Genomic DNA, 18,469 nt, shown 5'->3' with positions numbered 1-18,469 from the left:
TAGGAGAGATCAGACGTAACAGTCTGTCTCTGCAGCGTTCAGAACGGGACTCCACATTTTAGAATGGTCTCTGTAAGAATTACAAGTAACAGATCCTATCTCAGGACAACTTTTTTCCTTGTGATTGGAACTATTTTAATTTCCCTTGCGATGTTTGTTCCTGAAGTTGGAAGGAGGAAGTTGGACTTCCTGGGGCTTTCCGAGAAAGACTCAATCATGGCAAATGCTCCCAAGTCAACTCCAGGAAAGCTTGCTTTCCCCCTCTGATAATGAAATGTTCAGTAAAGGAGGGAATATAGTGGACTTCCCACGAGCCCTGCCCTTACTAGTTGGAATGAGCATCTGTGGTGAAGCCAGAGTTTCCAGATTTTCTCTGCCGCATTTGATGACCCTTTTGACAACATAAACTGATAAATAAAGAGAAAGTATATCACATTTGGGGCTGAAAGGCAATACAAGCAATACGGTAATAAAGATAATAAAACTGTTGTCTTGTAATGGCATTCTAGAAATTCTATTCTCCACTGGGCTTTGTATTTCCAAGCTTTCATTTTGGAAAGTTACACATTTATTCTGTCTGTGCTGCCTTTCCAATTGGACTCAGCCCTTTTTTTTTTGGAATTGCCTTTAAAGTTAATTTAAAGCCATGATTAAAAACTGATATTCAATTTTCAATTTTTTCAATTTTCAATTTTTAAGCCTAAAACATTTCCTCTTATAATCACCTCCATTACTTGTAAAATTTAGCTATTTTAATTACATGTGCATAATTACATGTGTATATATGTGAATCTCATATATAAATTAATTATATACAATATATTTTATATATGGCCATATATCTGTGTGCGTGCACACACACATTCAGATAAATCTCCCAAAGCACAAAGAGAATGTTGCACAATATAAAAATTATTTCCAAAGAAAATTTTAAAAATCATTTTGAAATATGACTGCATCTTGAGTATAAAAACTGACCTTCTAAATTTCACTAATTTGAAGAAAACTCTGCATTTAATACAAAGAGTAGACATTATGATCATCTGATAAATTAGAAATTATGACTAACAATAACCATCTCCTCTGGTAATTTCAAGCCAAATTACCACAAAGACAAGATCTCAAAACTGAGAAAAATTGGTTCATTTTCCACTTTAGAATTTGTCTAATGCATTATTTCCTCCTGGGACACAAACACACCAAACGCAAAGTGGAAGGCCCTTTAGATTCACAACTATTTACACCAGCACTTCAGAGGCTTTGGATCTTTGTCTTTACCCTTCACACTAATATATTCATTTGCTTGTATGGATGTAACCTAAAAACCTGCTAACTAATCTGACGGAAAAAGTCAGCCACGTAAGCACAAAATTTTCCAGAGGACAGTGAGCCAGACAGTTCTCCTTTCTTTCATCAGAAAAAAATGGTCCAGGTAGGCACTTGTAATGTTCATCTTCAGTGTGATAGGTGATGTCACGAAACCGGGACACATTTGTGGAACTATTGAAAACGGTGTGGCACAGACTTCAAGCCGTGGACAGATCTGCTCCTTCATGCGCTGGCAGACTTTCTCCTGCTGTCCTGCAGTAAGAAAACTGCTTCCAGGCCAATTTCAGGATGGACAGACTGGTCATTTCCAGTCCACTAGTGATACAAACTCCGGACAAACAGCCAGGAAACATGGAGCTATATTTGTTTCTGGAATAACAGGTTAGAGGGTGAGGGTCGGCTCTGTTTAATCCTATGTAAGAGCAACATCCGACTGGATGGCTTCTGTGATTTGAGTTTGTTCTAAAACTGACTGAATTTATAATCATGAGAGAGAATTGTAATGTCCAAAGCACTTCAGTCTCCAGAACAGCTACAAGGTGGGGACAAATGCTTCACAGAGACGTGTAATTGCAGAGAAAGCAGGTAAACACCTTCACTGAATAAGATTTCACCTGTTCTGGGAAATCCCTCTTTGTCCAAAGCTATGCTTTGTAAACTGAAATTCCAGAATTGAATTCTTCCTTTAGCTTCTGGCTTCAGCTGCTACCATGTCAGTCGTAAGCACTTCCGAGTCTTACCCGTCACGCAGTGTTCTGGGAAACATGTATAACGATGTATATTTTATCTTCCTCCTTGCTCCAAACGAAGATCTCTAACATTTTGATTCAACTTCTACCTAAGCACAGACTAACCGACTCACTGTCCAGGTACCCAGCACTGCCCCCCTGTTAGGGTAGCGTTCAATATTTCCGGCTTGAGTGAAGGATGGCGGTCCATCCTAGCTGGCTCAGAAAGGACCAGACACATCTGCCAGACGCGGTAAGTGTCACTCCTGCTGCGGGTTAACAGGGCATTGTGGACAGATGTCACTCAGACCCTCCCTAGGCGGCATCATGGAGGACAGCTTTCTGCTCAGTCCACCTGCAGCGCTCACTTACATGGGGACCGGCCAGCAAATGGCCTGGGCCTGGCCCTTCAGGGCTCCCTGGAGCACCAAGCTCAGGGCTCACGGCAGTCACGACTGGACACTGCCTGGGACTGACCCAACTCCAGGCCATGCAAATGCTCCAGGCCTAGTTTCCTCAACTCTCCATGGTCTAATCCCTTTCATTTCTCCTCTCGGATCAGGCAAGGCATAGAGATGAAATGCAGAAAGACAGCTTGGGCTATGTTAGATTTTCCCTGAAGTCTGCCTAGGTGTGCAATCTTGTGCAGGTAGGGTCAGCTTTATCAGCAAACCTGGAGGTAGACAAGTTTATCCATAAGTTCTTCCCGGCTCTGTAGCAAGGAGCCTCCAGGTTGACATGGACCCGGATGTCTTTCTCTCCCAACGCACACGAGCAGGGAATCTGCACCCTCCTCTGGAGTGACGGCGCTTGGCCCTTCCACAGGTATCGGCCTGCTGGACCGGAGGAGGGCCCACCTAACTCAGGATTCTGCTCTCAACCACCCGGTGGACTGAGTATCCCAGAGGCCCAGCCCTGTGAGCCACTTTTTGAAACGGAAACCTAGATGGTGTGATGCTCCAAGATTCACTGCTACCGGCAGAATCCTCGTTTCTACTCCAGAGCTCTTTCCCTGAGCTAGTCCCCTTTGCCCCAGGCGAACTTGAACTGTTGATAATACATATGGGGTAGAAGTCAGGGAGGACGATCTTAGGTATGATGATGTGAACTCAGATCCAAATATATAAATTAGAATAAACCCCAAAGAGGACAGTGTTTTAATGGAAGAAGAGATCCCAAACACATGAAGTAGCTACTTTCTACTTAACAGTTTTCTTATAACCTATTTTAAAATTTCTTTATTTTGTTCTGGTCATACCATCTCCTTTCACATTTCTCTTTTGGCCTAAATATTTGATATATTTATTAAAACATTTTTTAAGACATCAAATGGTACTTCAGCTAAAGTGATATTTCATTATTCTTTTTTCAGAAAAAATCCCTGCATTTCAGAAAATAAAGAAACCTATTCACACATTGGGGAAAATATAGAAATTGAAAATATCACAGACGTCCAAATTAAAATCTATGGGTAGCAGATTTTTCTAGTAAAACACTCCTTTAATGAGAAAGTCTTTTATGTTATATTATTTCTTTAAAATGTTTATCAATTCCCTAGTCATGTCAGAACTGGATTTTGGAAATGATCTTTCACAGTTGTGAACTCTTTCATGTGAATTATAAGACACAACACATTAAAAAAAATTCCTTTCTAATTTGATCAATATGCATATCAAAGTATTTTCTCCCATCTTTTCCTCTCTACGGATTATTTACTTCTCTTGCCTGCAGGCCGGAATCTCCTTCAGATCCCCTGCAGTAGCACAGCCTCGCCACCAGGAGTCCCCCTCCTCCAGCACATCAGGATCAGGTGTCACTTCAACCGACAACAACCTCCCACAGTATTTCCCCAAGAGGCAGAAACAGAACCTGATTCTTGTCATAGCTAAAAAATGAAATGCGGAATTCTCAAAATATGTTTTATCTCCATTGTCAGTAACCCCCAGCAAACCAACTTTTACATTTTTTCTTTCAATAGTTTCTCTATGAAAAAATATAACAACGGATCAAGTCGAGTCTATTTTACCTATCAATCAAATGGCAATTTTCGTGTTTGTTACCATAGCACCCGCGCCTGTGATCCTCTGCTACTTCTGTTTTCTCAATGTTGGCTCGCTGACACAGGTAAGCAATCAGGGATTTCTCCTGGGGATCTCGAATAAGGCGAGGGAGTGTGCAGAGGGGAAACCCGAATAATTACCATGATGATGGGTTGACATCCAGAATCCACAAACCACTCCACCCCCTCACTTGAAAGATGAAGAAACTGAGTTTCTAAAATAGCAGCGCATTATGAGAACTGAGCGTGAGAACAGAATCTACCTTGAAAGATGTCAGCTCAATAATGCCTAACATTAAACGACGGGCTTCACCCGGAAAGTGCCTCAGAATTTCTCCCTAATTAATATTTCAAACACTCCTTCAGTAAGGTGTCAGTTTTATTCTTTAACAGAAAAGCCAAGAGAGATCTCAGGCAAAGTGTCTTTCCTTTGTCTCCTGAAACATACAAGGAGGCGCTCTTCTTGTCATCTAGGTTTGGGGTCAGAACATTTGGTCATGACCTTTTGTAACATCCTCAAAGACAGTGTATAGCAATAGACATGGATTCTCAGATATTTCAGGTTTTTTCATAAGTTATGGGGTTACCAGGGATCATACACACAAGAAGTAGCTGATCAAAATATAAAAATTTAAAACATTCAAATTTAGGACATCAGTAAGTAGTGCAAGCATCATAAAGAAATGATGCACCAAATATCGAATCTAATAACTCTTACCAAAGTTATAAGTAATTCCTGATTATTTAAAGACATTGCATGTGTTCTGAACCTTCTAAATGGTTCACTGAACCTGAGGTATGAGATGCACTTTTATTATTATTATTATTATTATTATTATTATTATTATTATTGAGGAAGATTAGCCTTGAGCTAACATCTGCTGCCAATCCTCTTCTTTTGGCTGAGGAAGACTGGCCCTGAGCTAACATCTGTGCCCATCTTCCTCTACTTTATATGTGAGGCGCCTGCTACAGCATGGCGTGCTAAGAGGTGCCACGTCCGCACCCGGGATCCGAACCAGCAAACCCCGGGCTGCTGAAGCAGAACATGTGCACTTAACTGCTGCGCCACTGGGCTGGCCCCTGAGATGCACTGTTTTTCGGATGACAGGAATCTTAAGAATCAGTAAATATTGACTAAGCCTAGATGTAGAGGAAGAATGAGGGGGCCCTGTAATTCCACAGCTCTGGAAGGCTAGATGCAGAGGACTCTAAGGAAAAATCTTCACCACGCCACTGGTTTGTCACCGTGGAGAAGCACCTTGAACAAAATTGGTCCTCACTTGGACCACGTCTGGCAATGAGCCACATGTAGTTATGTGCTTACTGAACACTTGCTCGAGGCTGATTCTAAGACGGCTCTCTATCCTTCTGGAAGCAGTGACTTGGATGTATTTCGAAGAGCAAGGAAACCAGTATAATTAAATATGTTGAATTTGAAGGAAACTCCATCTATTTCTTCAACTCTTGATGATAAATGATTATAGTTTCTGCACATAGAATGGAAATAAACTACTTATAATTTTTTTTTTTATAAAGAGGGCTTACTGGAGGCAATATTAAGACCAACCTGCTTGTCAGTTGCTTTTAATAGAATGGTGTTTAGTGATTGTCCTCATACCTGTTTCAATGAGGAAGAAGTCCGATAGACCTGATGTTACTTGTGAACATGAAAAGTTGCTATGAGCCTGCCATCCCAGGTGGCCTTGGGTTGTATGCAGCCAACTGGGAAGCTAGTAAAAATACTCTACCTTCTCTACTATATTTAGTCTAATTGTACCTGGGTACAGAAGATATTTCATTCAAAATGCATAAAGTCATCTGAGATAACTCACGTTCACTCTAAACTTATCTAAAAGGTGGGCTATCTGGATCTTCATGTCTATCTGTAAGAGATGAGCCTCTAAAAATTGTGACAATGGTTGGGAACAAATGCTATATATAAAAGTCTTGCTAGTTTCCCTGGAAGTGTGAGAAGCCACTTGGCTCCATAGATGTGACCAATGGACCCTAGGAGCTGTTCTCTGTGCTGACTTATTCCCAGAAGGAAACTGTTCTGGGGGCTGCGTTTGGAACAGGCAGCAAGTGATTAGCTTCAGTAGAAACATCTCTCTTGTTCAGGTACGGCAGCAAAACTCAAGAGACCTCTGTGACCTGAGGAGGAAAGTGGCGGCTGCTAGTCATCAAGATAGATAAGAATTCTTCAAGAAGGCCAGTGTCACACCATAGAAAAGAGGATCAATCTGAAAATTAGTACCTGTTTTGTTAAAAAAAATTCACAGAACTTCAGAGTAAAATGCCTTCAGAATTTATTCTGCACATTTTGAGAAGTTTAGTAATAAAAGGAACATGAACCCAACTGACAGTGGTGAAACAAGAGTTAAATTCCCAAATATTCAGTGACGAGATTTTCCCAGAGACCTGCTAAGATTAATGGCATTTTTCTCTGGACCCAATGACAAATCTCCCTTTTGCTGTCTCTTCTCCTTAACGGTGAAGATTTGGCTATGAAAAAGCTGATTTTACAAAACTCGAAGACAGTTAAAAATATAAGGTGGACTTGCTGCTCATGTTGTGCAGAAAGAGATTAAGTCCCATCGTTAGTTTTCTGACGGCCTTGAAAGTGTACCAAGAAGGGGACGGCCATTCAAACCTATATTTCGGATTCATACATACAGATAAAAGACCAGGAAACGGGAGGAGATAAAGATAAACACCTCACCCTCCATTTGAGGTTGTTGTCTGCTTTGAGAACCTAGAGAAAGCTGCTGACCTTCTCTAGGGAAAAAATCTGTATGCACGTGAATGAACAAACATGCAAGCTTTATTTAAAATACCATATGTTTTTGCAGGTCCTAAAATTATGGACACCTTATTGAACCCAGAGTAAAGAGTTGAATGCCTTTTCTTGACAACCATTTATTAAAAGTTTTATGTGAAAATCAAGTAAATTAATAGCCTGTGCCTGGTGTATTTGGGCTCAGATTCAAAGGAAGAAGATTAATTTCTTTCTGTCCTTCCTTCCTTTCCCTTTGTTTCATTCTCTGTCTTTCTCTCTCCCTCTTGCTCTCACTCTGTCTTCCCAGCAGAGAGGAGCTAGATGAAAAATGATTGCAGCATCCAATCAGGGGAGTAACAAAAATGATTGGCAAATAGTGTTACATTCCCCAAATCACTTTCCGTTGCACAATAGCTATTATAGCCTATTGACGACATACCTTGTGCATCTCCCTTATCAGTAATCCTCATAGCGAGGATGCATGAGGGTATTGCTATTACTAACTTACTAAGGAGGAAATGGCAGCGCAGAGAGAATGCATAACAGAAATAGGACGAAAGCCCATGTCTCCTAACCTTCAGGCAGATGTTCTTCCCGCGAGGCTGGGCGGCGTAAGAAAGACTCATCCAGTTCTTAGCCAGCTTCTTACTGGAGAACTTTGGCGGACTGTCTCTTGATAGCTTATCACTTAGGCTTAGGACAGTACGGCTAGTGGACAGGCGTGCAAATAAGTGATCTAGAAAGAAGCTGATAAATTCTCATGTTGAGGATCTCAATAGAGTTTCACAAAGCTTGATATAAGAAGAGGGTTTTCATGTTTCTCCACGCTTATGATGGTGTTTTATCCTTAAGCTTGAAAACTAAACATGCTACTGTGCAAACCACACAGTTACAAGGATATTGCATGGACTTTTTTACTGAGAGAGAATGCAGAACAACTCTGCTTATGGCACCTCCATGGCAAAATGTCTTGTTTTCACTTGTCTTCTCATCACTTATTTTCAATAACAATCTACTCTTCTCCTCTACCTGTTATTCTGTGTCTAAACTTTGTAATGCTGATAAATATCCAGACATTGAAAGCTAATACCAGTGTTTTGCCTAGTCTGAGTCATTTACTGAAAGAAGTAAACTTTGTTAATGGGAAATAGAAGATAAAATTGTATCTGGCCTTTATTGTGTGTCTCTAATACCACCCCCTACACACACACAAATAGATAGACATTTCTTTATGCTCTTGATACTTGTTTAAGGTAAAGTAACAGAACACTTCTCAGAAAATAGACTTAGGGACATAAATGTGTTACAATTTGAAAAAGAAACCTAATTTTACTAGCCTTATCACATGATCTGTTCTTAGGTAATGCAAAGAGAATGCAGGCAGAGCCCAAGCTACTCTAAGTCAAGTTTAAGCATATCCAATGATTGCCAATATTTTGCCCTGGGAATTATCTTTTTACAAAGTTAATGGTTGTGGTCACAGGCAGACTATAGTAACGTGGCGTTTCCAAGTCAAGTCGTCTCAGGGCTTCTGTGAAGGAAAGCGTGGAAAACTACCAGCTGTATCTTCAAGGTGACATCAGTGGAAGGAAACAACAAAGGAAATCGACAGCACATAAGAAAGCAGGGCCAGCAGGAGAAGCTGGTGACAACCCTGGCCTGCGCTGTACCTGTACAGATGAAACTGGAGAGTCCCCCGTAGATGACTTCATCGTTGTCGGGCAATATGAACGGACACCTCGTCTGAACCTCCAAACAGTATTGCTTGCAAGGAATTGTCTTTCTGCAGTTAAACTGTGCGACTTCAAAGTACTGGGAACACAGCCAGGCTTTGTAGACAATCTGAAAAAAAAAAGACAAGAATCAAAAATAGGGAGGGATGACAACAGTTCTGACTCCAATAAAGGACATGCTGTACTGTGAGAAGCATGCTGTGGTTTCAAGCGGATCATAAGAAAATTCTCATTTTGAGAAAACATCTTTACACATTGCCAGATGCAAGTGATAAAAACGTAGCAACACAAGTCTTTGCAACAGAGCAAAACATTATTTGATTGAGCCCCTAAGAGAATGCAAAAGGAAATGTAGCGTTTGATTTGACGTGGCTCATTTGAAAAACAGCAGCGTTATTCAGGATCTGAAGTTTTCAAAATCCAGAGGTAGGGTAAGTAAAAGAAATTATTGACTGTGACACACTGTGGTTACTTCCTGCAGGGTGCAAGGTGAGTCAGTTCCCTGAGCAGGGAGCTCCAGGCTGTGCTTTCAATGGGCACTAGATGGCGCTGAGTCCTTTACAACGATGGCCCAGCAGGAGGGCAGACAATGCCCGCCAGTTAGAGCTTGAACTCCAAAGGCAGAGAACAAGTGGCAGTGAGCATTTAAATTTGTGACTCACATCAAATGAATTAAATATCTTGTCAACTGAAAGCCCGCAAACACCCACCCAGATCAGACATAACACGCCGTGGTGTCATTAGGAGGCCGAGAAAGGAAACCTCACCAGAACCACACCTTGGACCTTCGAGATGCTGTGTGATCCACATGAATATTTATTAAGTACTTACTTGATTGAATAAAACGTAAAAGGATTATGATTTCATTTATCTCTTTTGTTTTTGATAGCTATTTAGGAAAATAAATATTAAAAAAACACCTTTTTCTAATATAAGGAAACAAGCTGAACCTGAATCCAACTAAAACAATGACAAAAGTACCCAACAACTGTCTAGACCCCCGTGAGTAAGGTACTTCCCAGACCCTGGGCACTGATGGCTTCTGTTTAGCTGTTTCTAGGGTTAATGCTATTCAGATAAGATTTTGTCCACTATGTCCTACATAGAAAATTGAATGGTTTACAGTTAAACGAACACTAGGAGGTCATAGATACTTGACAATCATAGCAAGAACAATAGCGAATATTTATCAACTTCGTACTCTATTCTAAGTGTGTTGTATGCATTTTTTCCCCATATAATTCTCAGCACACACTTAGAAAGTAACTATTAGTCATGCTTTGCATAAGAATAACAATTAATAATGGAAGTAGTCGAAAATCCAGAATTCAGACCCATGTTCTGTAGGATTCCAAATCCTGTACTGTTCATAGTTACGTTATGTTTAATCTGAAAACTTCTTTTTTAGAAGAACTTCTGAAATTACAAGGGAATTTGTGTATTAATCTGAAATCAGCACTGAAATTTCGAGTGACTGGTCAACGCCCATTTGGCATAAGGGAGATTGTATTGAATTTTTATTCATAACTTTTTATTAGTTTGATCAAAATGAAACTTTATTCTTTGATCAAAGGTGCCTCAGTGGCGGTAAAATGGGATACATGTGAAATTCAGATATAATTTTAGATAGCTAAAAGTAATTTTATTTGCTATCACCAATGGTTCATAATCACCATACAACTTGATAGGAAAATATACAACTAATTAGAATTTTTACAGGTCTTTTGAACAGTCTTAAAATAAAAGTGTGCATTGGAAATTGCTAGAAAAAATACTACAATAGCCGAGGAAACTCTGAAGATTTCTTAAATTTCAACATGGAAATGAGGTGAGGCGAGTGGATGAGGGCCCCCTGACAGAGGTGGAGGGTGTGGGAGTGCCATCATGCCACCAGAAAGAGACTAAAAGCATCAGTTTCAGAAGAATGAAAAGTGGAATGCTTTCCCAGCCACACTTTGGGGAAGCTGTCGATGTTTGCCAAAATGCCATTGGTCTTTGTGTAATATAGCATAATATGTAATACGATATACGACATTTATGCTGTAAACTGAGCTGTGAGCTAAGAATGGCCAGTAGACCATTCTTTTTTGTAATTTCTGGTTTTGATTTCCTTTTTCGGGTACTAGAGGAAATTGAGTCTGTTTACACATACAGTTCTAACAGCCAAAAATTTCCCTTATCTCCTGTGCAATTCCAGAGAATTGCACATATTTTTATGGGCCAAACTGTGCTGTTTCTCCTCCTAGTTTGTTTTTGGACAATTACTCAAATTAAAATGATTTCTGAAAAGCAAGTCACATCCTGTACCTGTAAACCCTATCTGAAGAAACAACCTCTCCTCTCTCACAGGCAACGGGGCGTCGCATGTTAAAGTCTCCTGGGATATACACCCAACCTCCATAGCATCACCCCATTGGAATTGACCCATTTTTATTCTGGTTCCTTAAATACTATTTCAGCTATGTTTCCTTTGGAGATTTTTTACTTAAAAAGCTAATAAGTCTTCAAAGCATTCGTTATAGATATCACGTAACAGTTATGAAGAAGACTGGTCATAATTTGCATGGCTGCCAGCAGAATTCTGGATCTTCGTGTGGCGCTAAGGGCCTCTTTGGCCGTTTCAGTGCATCACCAATTCTTATGATGTAAGTCCTGGATGTTTGAAATGCAATGGAATATTCCTTACTTGAGTCTTAAACACTTTCTAAAATTTTAGTTCTTGGGATGCAATATGTCAGAAAGCAATCAGGGGAAACTTCGTGGGCAGAAAAAGAAAGATGAGGTCCTTACTGTCGTCCTCCATATCTGAGGCAATTGCTGCTATGTGCTGATGCCAATAGCTTTTTTGAATGTGAAATCAGAGGATAAAGACAAGAGAGAAAACAGACAGGTAAATATTGGCATGGTAGGAAGAAGAGCTTTCTTGCCAGAAGAGATGTACAGAAAATGAAATGGGCTGTCTTGTGAGGTACTAACTTCTCTGTAACTGGAAAAACTCATATAGAGTTAAGATAATTCTTGCCAATACGCTATGCAGAAGATTCTCGTGTTAGGAAAGTGGGAGAAATAAATGGCTCTCAGACATTTTTCAATATCCTGGTAGGATCTTTTGAGGGAGGGAAGTTGAAAAAGTTAGATGTTTTGCAGTGGCATAAAGCTAAAGAAAGAAGATTAATGTTTAAAGGTACTGAAGGATTTTCAAACAAAAGCACATAATGAAAAATGAATATACTTGTCTTCTTTCCTAAGAACTCCATGGTGTAGGGGAGGTCAGAAATCTTTTTTATGATGGCTTAGCCTTCTCCTACATAGAGAAATATTAGGTAATCGCTTTTCTAGGTGTCACTAAATACTGTAAATGATTATATGATGCTGAACAATAATTTTGGGAAGGGACAAAAATATGTGTCAGGCCTCTGGTGACAAATTAATGGCTACACTACATGCACCCACACCCCTCATAAGGGCTTGTGCCCTTTTCTTTGTAGAAGCAGTTATGTTCACCGGGTAATTGTACTCATGAAGGACAACTCAAATGAACCATTCTCCCACTCTCACCTCCACTCTGTGGCCCTTGGAGATGACTACTGTCTGTACGAAAAAAACTCTGCTTGACTGCTGCCCATCCCACAGTTACAAAGGAAATACTCTCAACTTACAGCCTAGAAAGGGACAGACGAAATTATCAAAATGGCCTAAACAAGAAAGTCATTTTTACTTAATATTTGGAAAATGATTTTCTCTTTTTCTACCAAAGCATTTTCTCATTTGCTATTTTTTCCCCCACGTCATCCTTGCGAGGTGTTTGGGAAATACTTGACAAAGAAAGAAACTGAGTTACAGAGAGATTACAGTAGTCAACGAGTAGAATTCAGGTCTCAACAGCCAGGCCAGAGCTTTTCTCGCTGGGAACTCTGGTAAGTGGAACTCTCAGAGGACGTGGAAACTGATGACAACGTGAAGAAGTCTGGGTCTCTGAGGGCACGGTGGTCCGGAGTAGAAAAGTTCCTCGAGATCATCCAGGCAGGCGTCTCATGTTAAAGTGGGAATTGGGGCCTGGAAAGGTCACAGTCGATGGCAATGCCAAATCGCTGGCCCCCAGGCCGTTGTCTCAATAAGGCACCCCGTTATTTGGAAGGCATGACCTGAGTATCACTCATTTCCGACATAGCCTCTTTTTTTGCAAGTGCCTTCACTTCCGAACTGCGCTTTCCAAACTTTCACTTGTGATTCCGCACAGCAGGCTGCAAGGTCCACCGCCATGCCCCTCGGGCTGACTTCTCTGCCCTGCCTCCCTGGTTACGCAGGCCTATCTGAAGATGTGGGCGAGGACAACAAAGGGTGGGGACAGGAGGGGCAATCCCAGGGAGCTGTGGTCTGCCGACCTCATTTCCAGACTCTTGATGAAGACAATATTTTTTAAAGATAATTCTCAGTGTTCAGGAAAATTTTTGTTCCAATGATGCGAGCATGGCTGAGGTGAAACCCTCAGGAGATGGAGAGAAGGTCCTTTGCCTGCTGCCTGACTCTGGGAGGCGATGCTCAGCTATGGAACTCTGGAAGAGAATGCTTTATGTGACACAAGGATGAGCCTTAGACAGTCACCATATTAGTCATTAGAAGTTATACCTGGTGCCCTGAATAATCATAGGTAACAGGATTGCCGTAATAAATGACCGCCAGCATGTCAGGTTCTCATCACCTCTCTTGGTTCTGGACATTCCATATGACTATGGCTAATCCTGCAGAGAGCCATTCACAAAATGCCTAAGATTAATATTTTCCCAATAGAAGCTGAGATTCTCATTCCTTTTCAATTGCCTCCTTCCCCCAAATCTGTATCTATGTTTTAGCACCAGGTAGCGGGTCTATACTGCAAATAAATGTTAACCTGTTGAAAAAGTCTCATCTTGGTTGCAAGTTTTTATTCTTAAGAAATGTGTCAGGTATTGAAGATGGTTGTCATCTTCATATTAGAAGGTTACTTTCCCTTTTCCCCCAATTATTAGTGAGGACAGACTCCTTTTACATTTACAACATGTTGATACATTTTATTAGATCCTTTTCTGGCAGCTCTAATGCATTTGTGGCCTGAGTTTTTAGCGTGTGGAGGTGAAACAATTGGTTATGTAAGCAATAGTCTGCTACAGCAACTGCCTCAGGCTAATGCACTTTGATGCAGAACGCATGTTGTTACAATTATAAGTGGAGGTGGAAGTCAAAATAAATTTCACATTCATATATCTGAATGTCGTCTTTTTTCTATATCTGTGTCAGCGTCTGGTTAAAGCGCATTGCACCCGGAATTGGAAATACTGATAGATTCTAAGAGGGAAACAAGAAAAAAGTCTCTGCCTATGGATGAGCTAAGGCATCTGTGGACGAATATTAAGAGACGGACTGTGTACTGAGAACCAGCCTCCTTGATCCACCAAAGACTTATGTCAGTACACCTTGTGCTCCAGGGCTACGTCTTGGCTCCATTTCCTGAAGAAAATGCAAATGTCCTCCTATTTTCTGTTTGCTGACCCACTTCGGGATCCTGTTATAACACTTGGTCTGATCCCCTGAACTTCAGAACTCCCCAAGCTTCCTGGTGCTGCCCTACATTTTCAAGTCCACCCAAACCATTCTCACTGCCGGGCCAGAGCCCCAGGGTCCATCCACTAAGGAGAGGAAATCGGTCTGAAAAAGGCAGGGCCAGCCCGCTCCCAGTCTGTAGTCAGATGTGGTATCATGGAGAGCCACAGACACATCATGGTAACGATAATGAAGAGCAAAGCAACATGACTGAGCTTTCTTGAATAGAGAATGTTCCCATCCAAGAGGGATGCAAGAGGCTCAGAAAAAGGGAAACCAGAGAAGAATTTGTCAGTGTGTCCCCAGCATTATCTGAGGGGCACAAAGCCACCTGAGCTTCTTTCTCTCTCTTCCTTATTAACACACATCTTGCATCGTCTGTTCTCAATGCCTTCCTTGTGTTGTCTTCCTTTCCCTCCTCATCTCTCTATGAGTTGGCATCAGCCCGAACCACTCCACAGAAACTATCCTTTCTAGACAACTTGGCCTCTCTGCTGATAAACCCAGCTGCTAAAATTGGATATTTTCTTCTTTGACCTTCTTGGCAGCATTGAGCCCTCTTGATTAAATTCCTTCTTGAAATGCTGGGACCCGGATATCGGAACGCCATTTATCCTGGTTTTCCTTCTACTCCTCTGACCACTCCTCACTCTTCACTTACTGTTTTATTATTGTCGTTCATTTGTTTTCTGTCACTCCCCGAAATGTTGGTATCCCTTAGGCTCTAAACTTTCTTGTACACATTCTTTCAGGAAAATCATCTGCTCTCATGATTCAATTATCATCTTTAAAGTAGTGAAGCCTAAATCTTTATTTCCAGTGCACCTTTCTCTTTCTCTCTCGATCCTCTGATCTACCTATAAACTGTCTCCTCCATCTGTTTCAGTGCCCTTTGACATCTCCATCTCCACAAGTCCAGAGTGGAATTCGGCATCTTCTCTTTAGGGCAAAGCAAGATGTCAGAAATCTGGGAGTCATCGCTGATGCCTCCTTCTGCTCTCTCCCACAACTGTTTAATCACCACTCCCTACCTGGTGAGGCTACCTCCTAAATATCTCTAGTACCTGTTCAAAGCTCTTGATTTCTTTGGAAAGTCTCATGGTTCCCGCCATTGCCATCACTCCCTAGTGACTACATAGATGCACCTATGGACCTATCTTGGTGCCTTCATGGTGAACTCCTCCTCTCTGCTGTTCTCTCACTGCAGTTAGAGTAATCTTTGTAAAATTAACTTGATTTTTTTCACCACTCCAGTTTAACTCACTCAGGACCTCTCCACGGCACTCAGGAAAAAATTTAAACTGCTGGCTAGATTCAGAGCTTTGCGACCTTGTCCTGCTTAGCACTGCAGCCTCGTTTCTCTCCCCTCCCACACTTACCCTGTGCTCTTCTACCATGAAGAGTGACAAGCAGGGTCACTAAACGTGCCATGCCTTCCATGGCCCTCCACCCATGCTCTTGCTTCCACTTCCTTCTCAGATCCCTTAGTCTGGTTGATTCCTACCCATCCTGGGTGACTCATCTGTAAGCCTTCCCCGACATGCTCGCCTCTCAAGACTCTGAAATGGACACTTCTTACGGACTTACACTAAATGCAACACTCTTTCCTCATATGCCTCCCCTTCTAGGCTCCTGTAAAGGGGCCTTATGCACTTGGTATTCCCAGTGCCCTTGATGTACCTGGGAGAAATTTAACTTCCATGGAATTCTCACTGGATAATTCATACCATGGCCTTCACGTCTGCACAGCACTGCTTTGTGATTTGGTTAGTGTGAGCCAGTCCCCCTGGCTCTGAGATCCCCACAGAGCAGAGACTCAAACCATGAAACTTGATGAGCTTCTAAAATACTAAATCCCATGGATCCCTTTTGAAGTGATCAGCTAACTTTTTTATTGGAGGCCAAATAAATCCAAAGGAAATAAAATTTTAAAAGCCCACTTCATGAGTTGAACCTCTCTTTCCAAACAGATGCCATGGTTAGGGTGTTGAGGCACAGTATGGGGTTGGGTTGCAAGCAGAGAAGGATTTCTGCAAAAAAGGAGGCAGGATGTGGTTTCATGCATAGGGCTCGTGGAAGGCCCTCAGAGCTCCAACTTGTTCGGAACTTATTATTTGAAAGGACAAGCTGCTATGGCTGGGATTAGGGCAAAAAGGGTCTGGCAGACAGATCACACTAACTGATACCTTTCTAAAAAAGTCCTACTGTACATCAGAAACGAATATGATAGTAATAGGTGTATTAAGCTCACAGTAAACAACCGTTTCTTTTGGCATTCTTAAAGAGAAAACCACAAGCCCAAAATGGTGACACTTGCACTAAAGCCCATGATTCCGAGCCTAGATTTAATACCTAACCTAACTACAGTTTTGACCTTCCCCAGAAATGTAATTTAATCAACCAGTCTGGAATAGGTCAGTACCAAGGAGGTTATCTGTCATGCCGGCCCACTGCATCTTGCAGCCCGCAGCGCGCCCCCTCACCACACCCCAGGGAGAAGTAACAATCTGCATGATAAAATCCTTATCTGTCTCTTCCTGCCAAAGAGATGTCCTGGCCCCAAGTAATCCTGTCTTTTCTTTTGCTAATAACTTCCTTGCCCTATCCGCCTTCCTAGAAAAACTCTGCATTTTGTGTAACTCCCAGGACTATCTCTCTGCTTGCTGGAGGAGACTCGCTGATTCATGAATCATTGAATAAAGCCAATTAGATCTTTAAACTCACTCAGTTTAATTTTTGTTTATTAATAGTGTCAAGAAAGATCTCTTTTAATGAGCTGCCTTCACAGATTATCATGTTGGTGACAAAGATGGTGGGAGCTCTGCAAGTGGGCGTTAGAAAGAAGGAGGTTCCTTCAGGAGACTACTTCTGAGTGTGGCCATGGGGCGACATCACTGCTGTTTTCTCAACAGCCCTTTCTCAAGTTGGAAAGGAGCAGGAATAAATGACAACTTCTTTTGTAGACTATCAGCTAACCAATACCTGGAGAATGTAGCAGTCAGATGTCACCCGGTCCTTTAAATATACCACGTATTTAAGCTGGTCCGTTACTCCCTAATGTAAAAGGGCCAATGATCCTGTTAGAAACTAGAGCTTTAAAAAGACAGCACGTGAATGCTTCAACATTAATTCAGTTTGGGGCTTCATACCTTAAGCAAGTTAAGGATACTGAAAAGAGTTTAAAAAGTGGGAAATCAACATTTTGAAGAGAAATGGAAGTGAGTTTGTAGATAAATCTGAACCTAGTTTTAAGCATATAAAGGGATAATATATTCACCAAGGAAAGGAGAGGAGTGAATATGGTAGACTGCCTTTATTTTGCAGCACTCATAGGAATTCAAGGAGCGCTTGATGATTAATAAATGAATGAGTGTTATAATCTGGAATCTAGACTATATTTAGAAAATACCAACGCATTCAGTAAAATTATAATAAGTAATCAGTACATTCAGTAAAAAATGCAGATGTCATAAAACTAAACAGAATTGGACATACTATAACTGCCTCACTTAACAGAAACACACAAAAAAAGGTCTAAAGAAGTTAGGGCATAGCTTCGTCACAGAACCCGAAGTAAAATATGGAATATTTCCAATAATAAAATAAAATTAATTAACTAACAACTGATCGTTTTATATAGCCATATACCTTTAGAACTGGAATATGAAATGCGTTGGGTATATATCTAAATTTTCCGCTTCTTTTTAATCTGGTCAGGACCTTTTTGTATCAGCAATGCATGACTGCAACCTGGCTTTGCCAATATCAAATTCAAAACAGTTGTCAATTAAAACAACAATAGTGTGTCTTTGCTCAAAGAAGGTGCTGCTGCCCCTTGGTTGAGTAGCTCTTTACATTCTTGATTTCTCCCACGGATGTGAGCACTTCTGACTGGTCATCACAGAGTTGATACTCAACAATTAGCGGCTAATACCATGCCATCATTACGATTTTCTGCTTTATCTTGTGTCCTGCTGGCGAGGAGCAGGAACAGGAAGAGATGACAGCTCCTTCTGTAGCCTAGGAACAAATCATCACCCTGGGAATGCAGCAGTGTCACGTGTCACACGGCCCTTGAAACATGCTATTTATTTAAATGTCGTCTGTATTGACAGACAGAAATGTGCCGTTGATCCTTTAGAATTTATAGCTTTAAAAAGTCACAGGGTGTACACTTCAAAAGTCTGATTAGGATACAGAGTTGTAGCGTGTTATAAAACGGAAGCAGCTAAGTGATTTCTAAGAACTTGGCTTCCAAGGT

The 18,469-nt window shown here is 41.2% G+C and overlaps 1 protein-coding gene across 1 annotated transcript in view; it reads right to left on the bottom strand.

The window, feature by feature from the left end:
- NALF1 (NALCN channel auxiliary factor 1) overlaps positions 1-18,469 on the bottom strand; it is a 616,154-nt gene that overhangs the window by 29,508 nt on the left and 568,177 nt on the right. Inside the window, exon 2 of the mRNA XM_046663971.1 lies at positions 8,566-8,737. Within this exon, the coding sequence (XP_046519927.1) occupies positions 8,566-8,737 (172 nt within the window). The remainder of the gene's footprint in view (positions 1-8,565; positions 8,738-18,469) is intronic.

The sequence above is a fragment of the Equus quagga genome, chromosome 6, assembly GCF_021613505.1.
Source record: "Equus quagga isolate Etosha38 chromosome 6, UCLA_HA_Equagga_1.0, whole genome shotgun sequence".
Lineage (NCBI taxonomy): Eukaryota > Metazoa > Chordata > Mammalia > Perissodactyla > Equidae > Equus > Equus quagga.
This window is presented reverse-complemented; position numbering and strand designations above follow the sequence as displayed.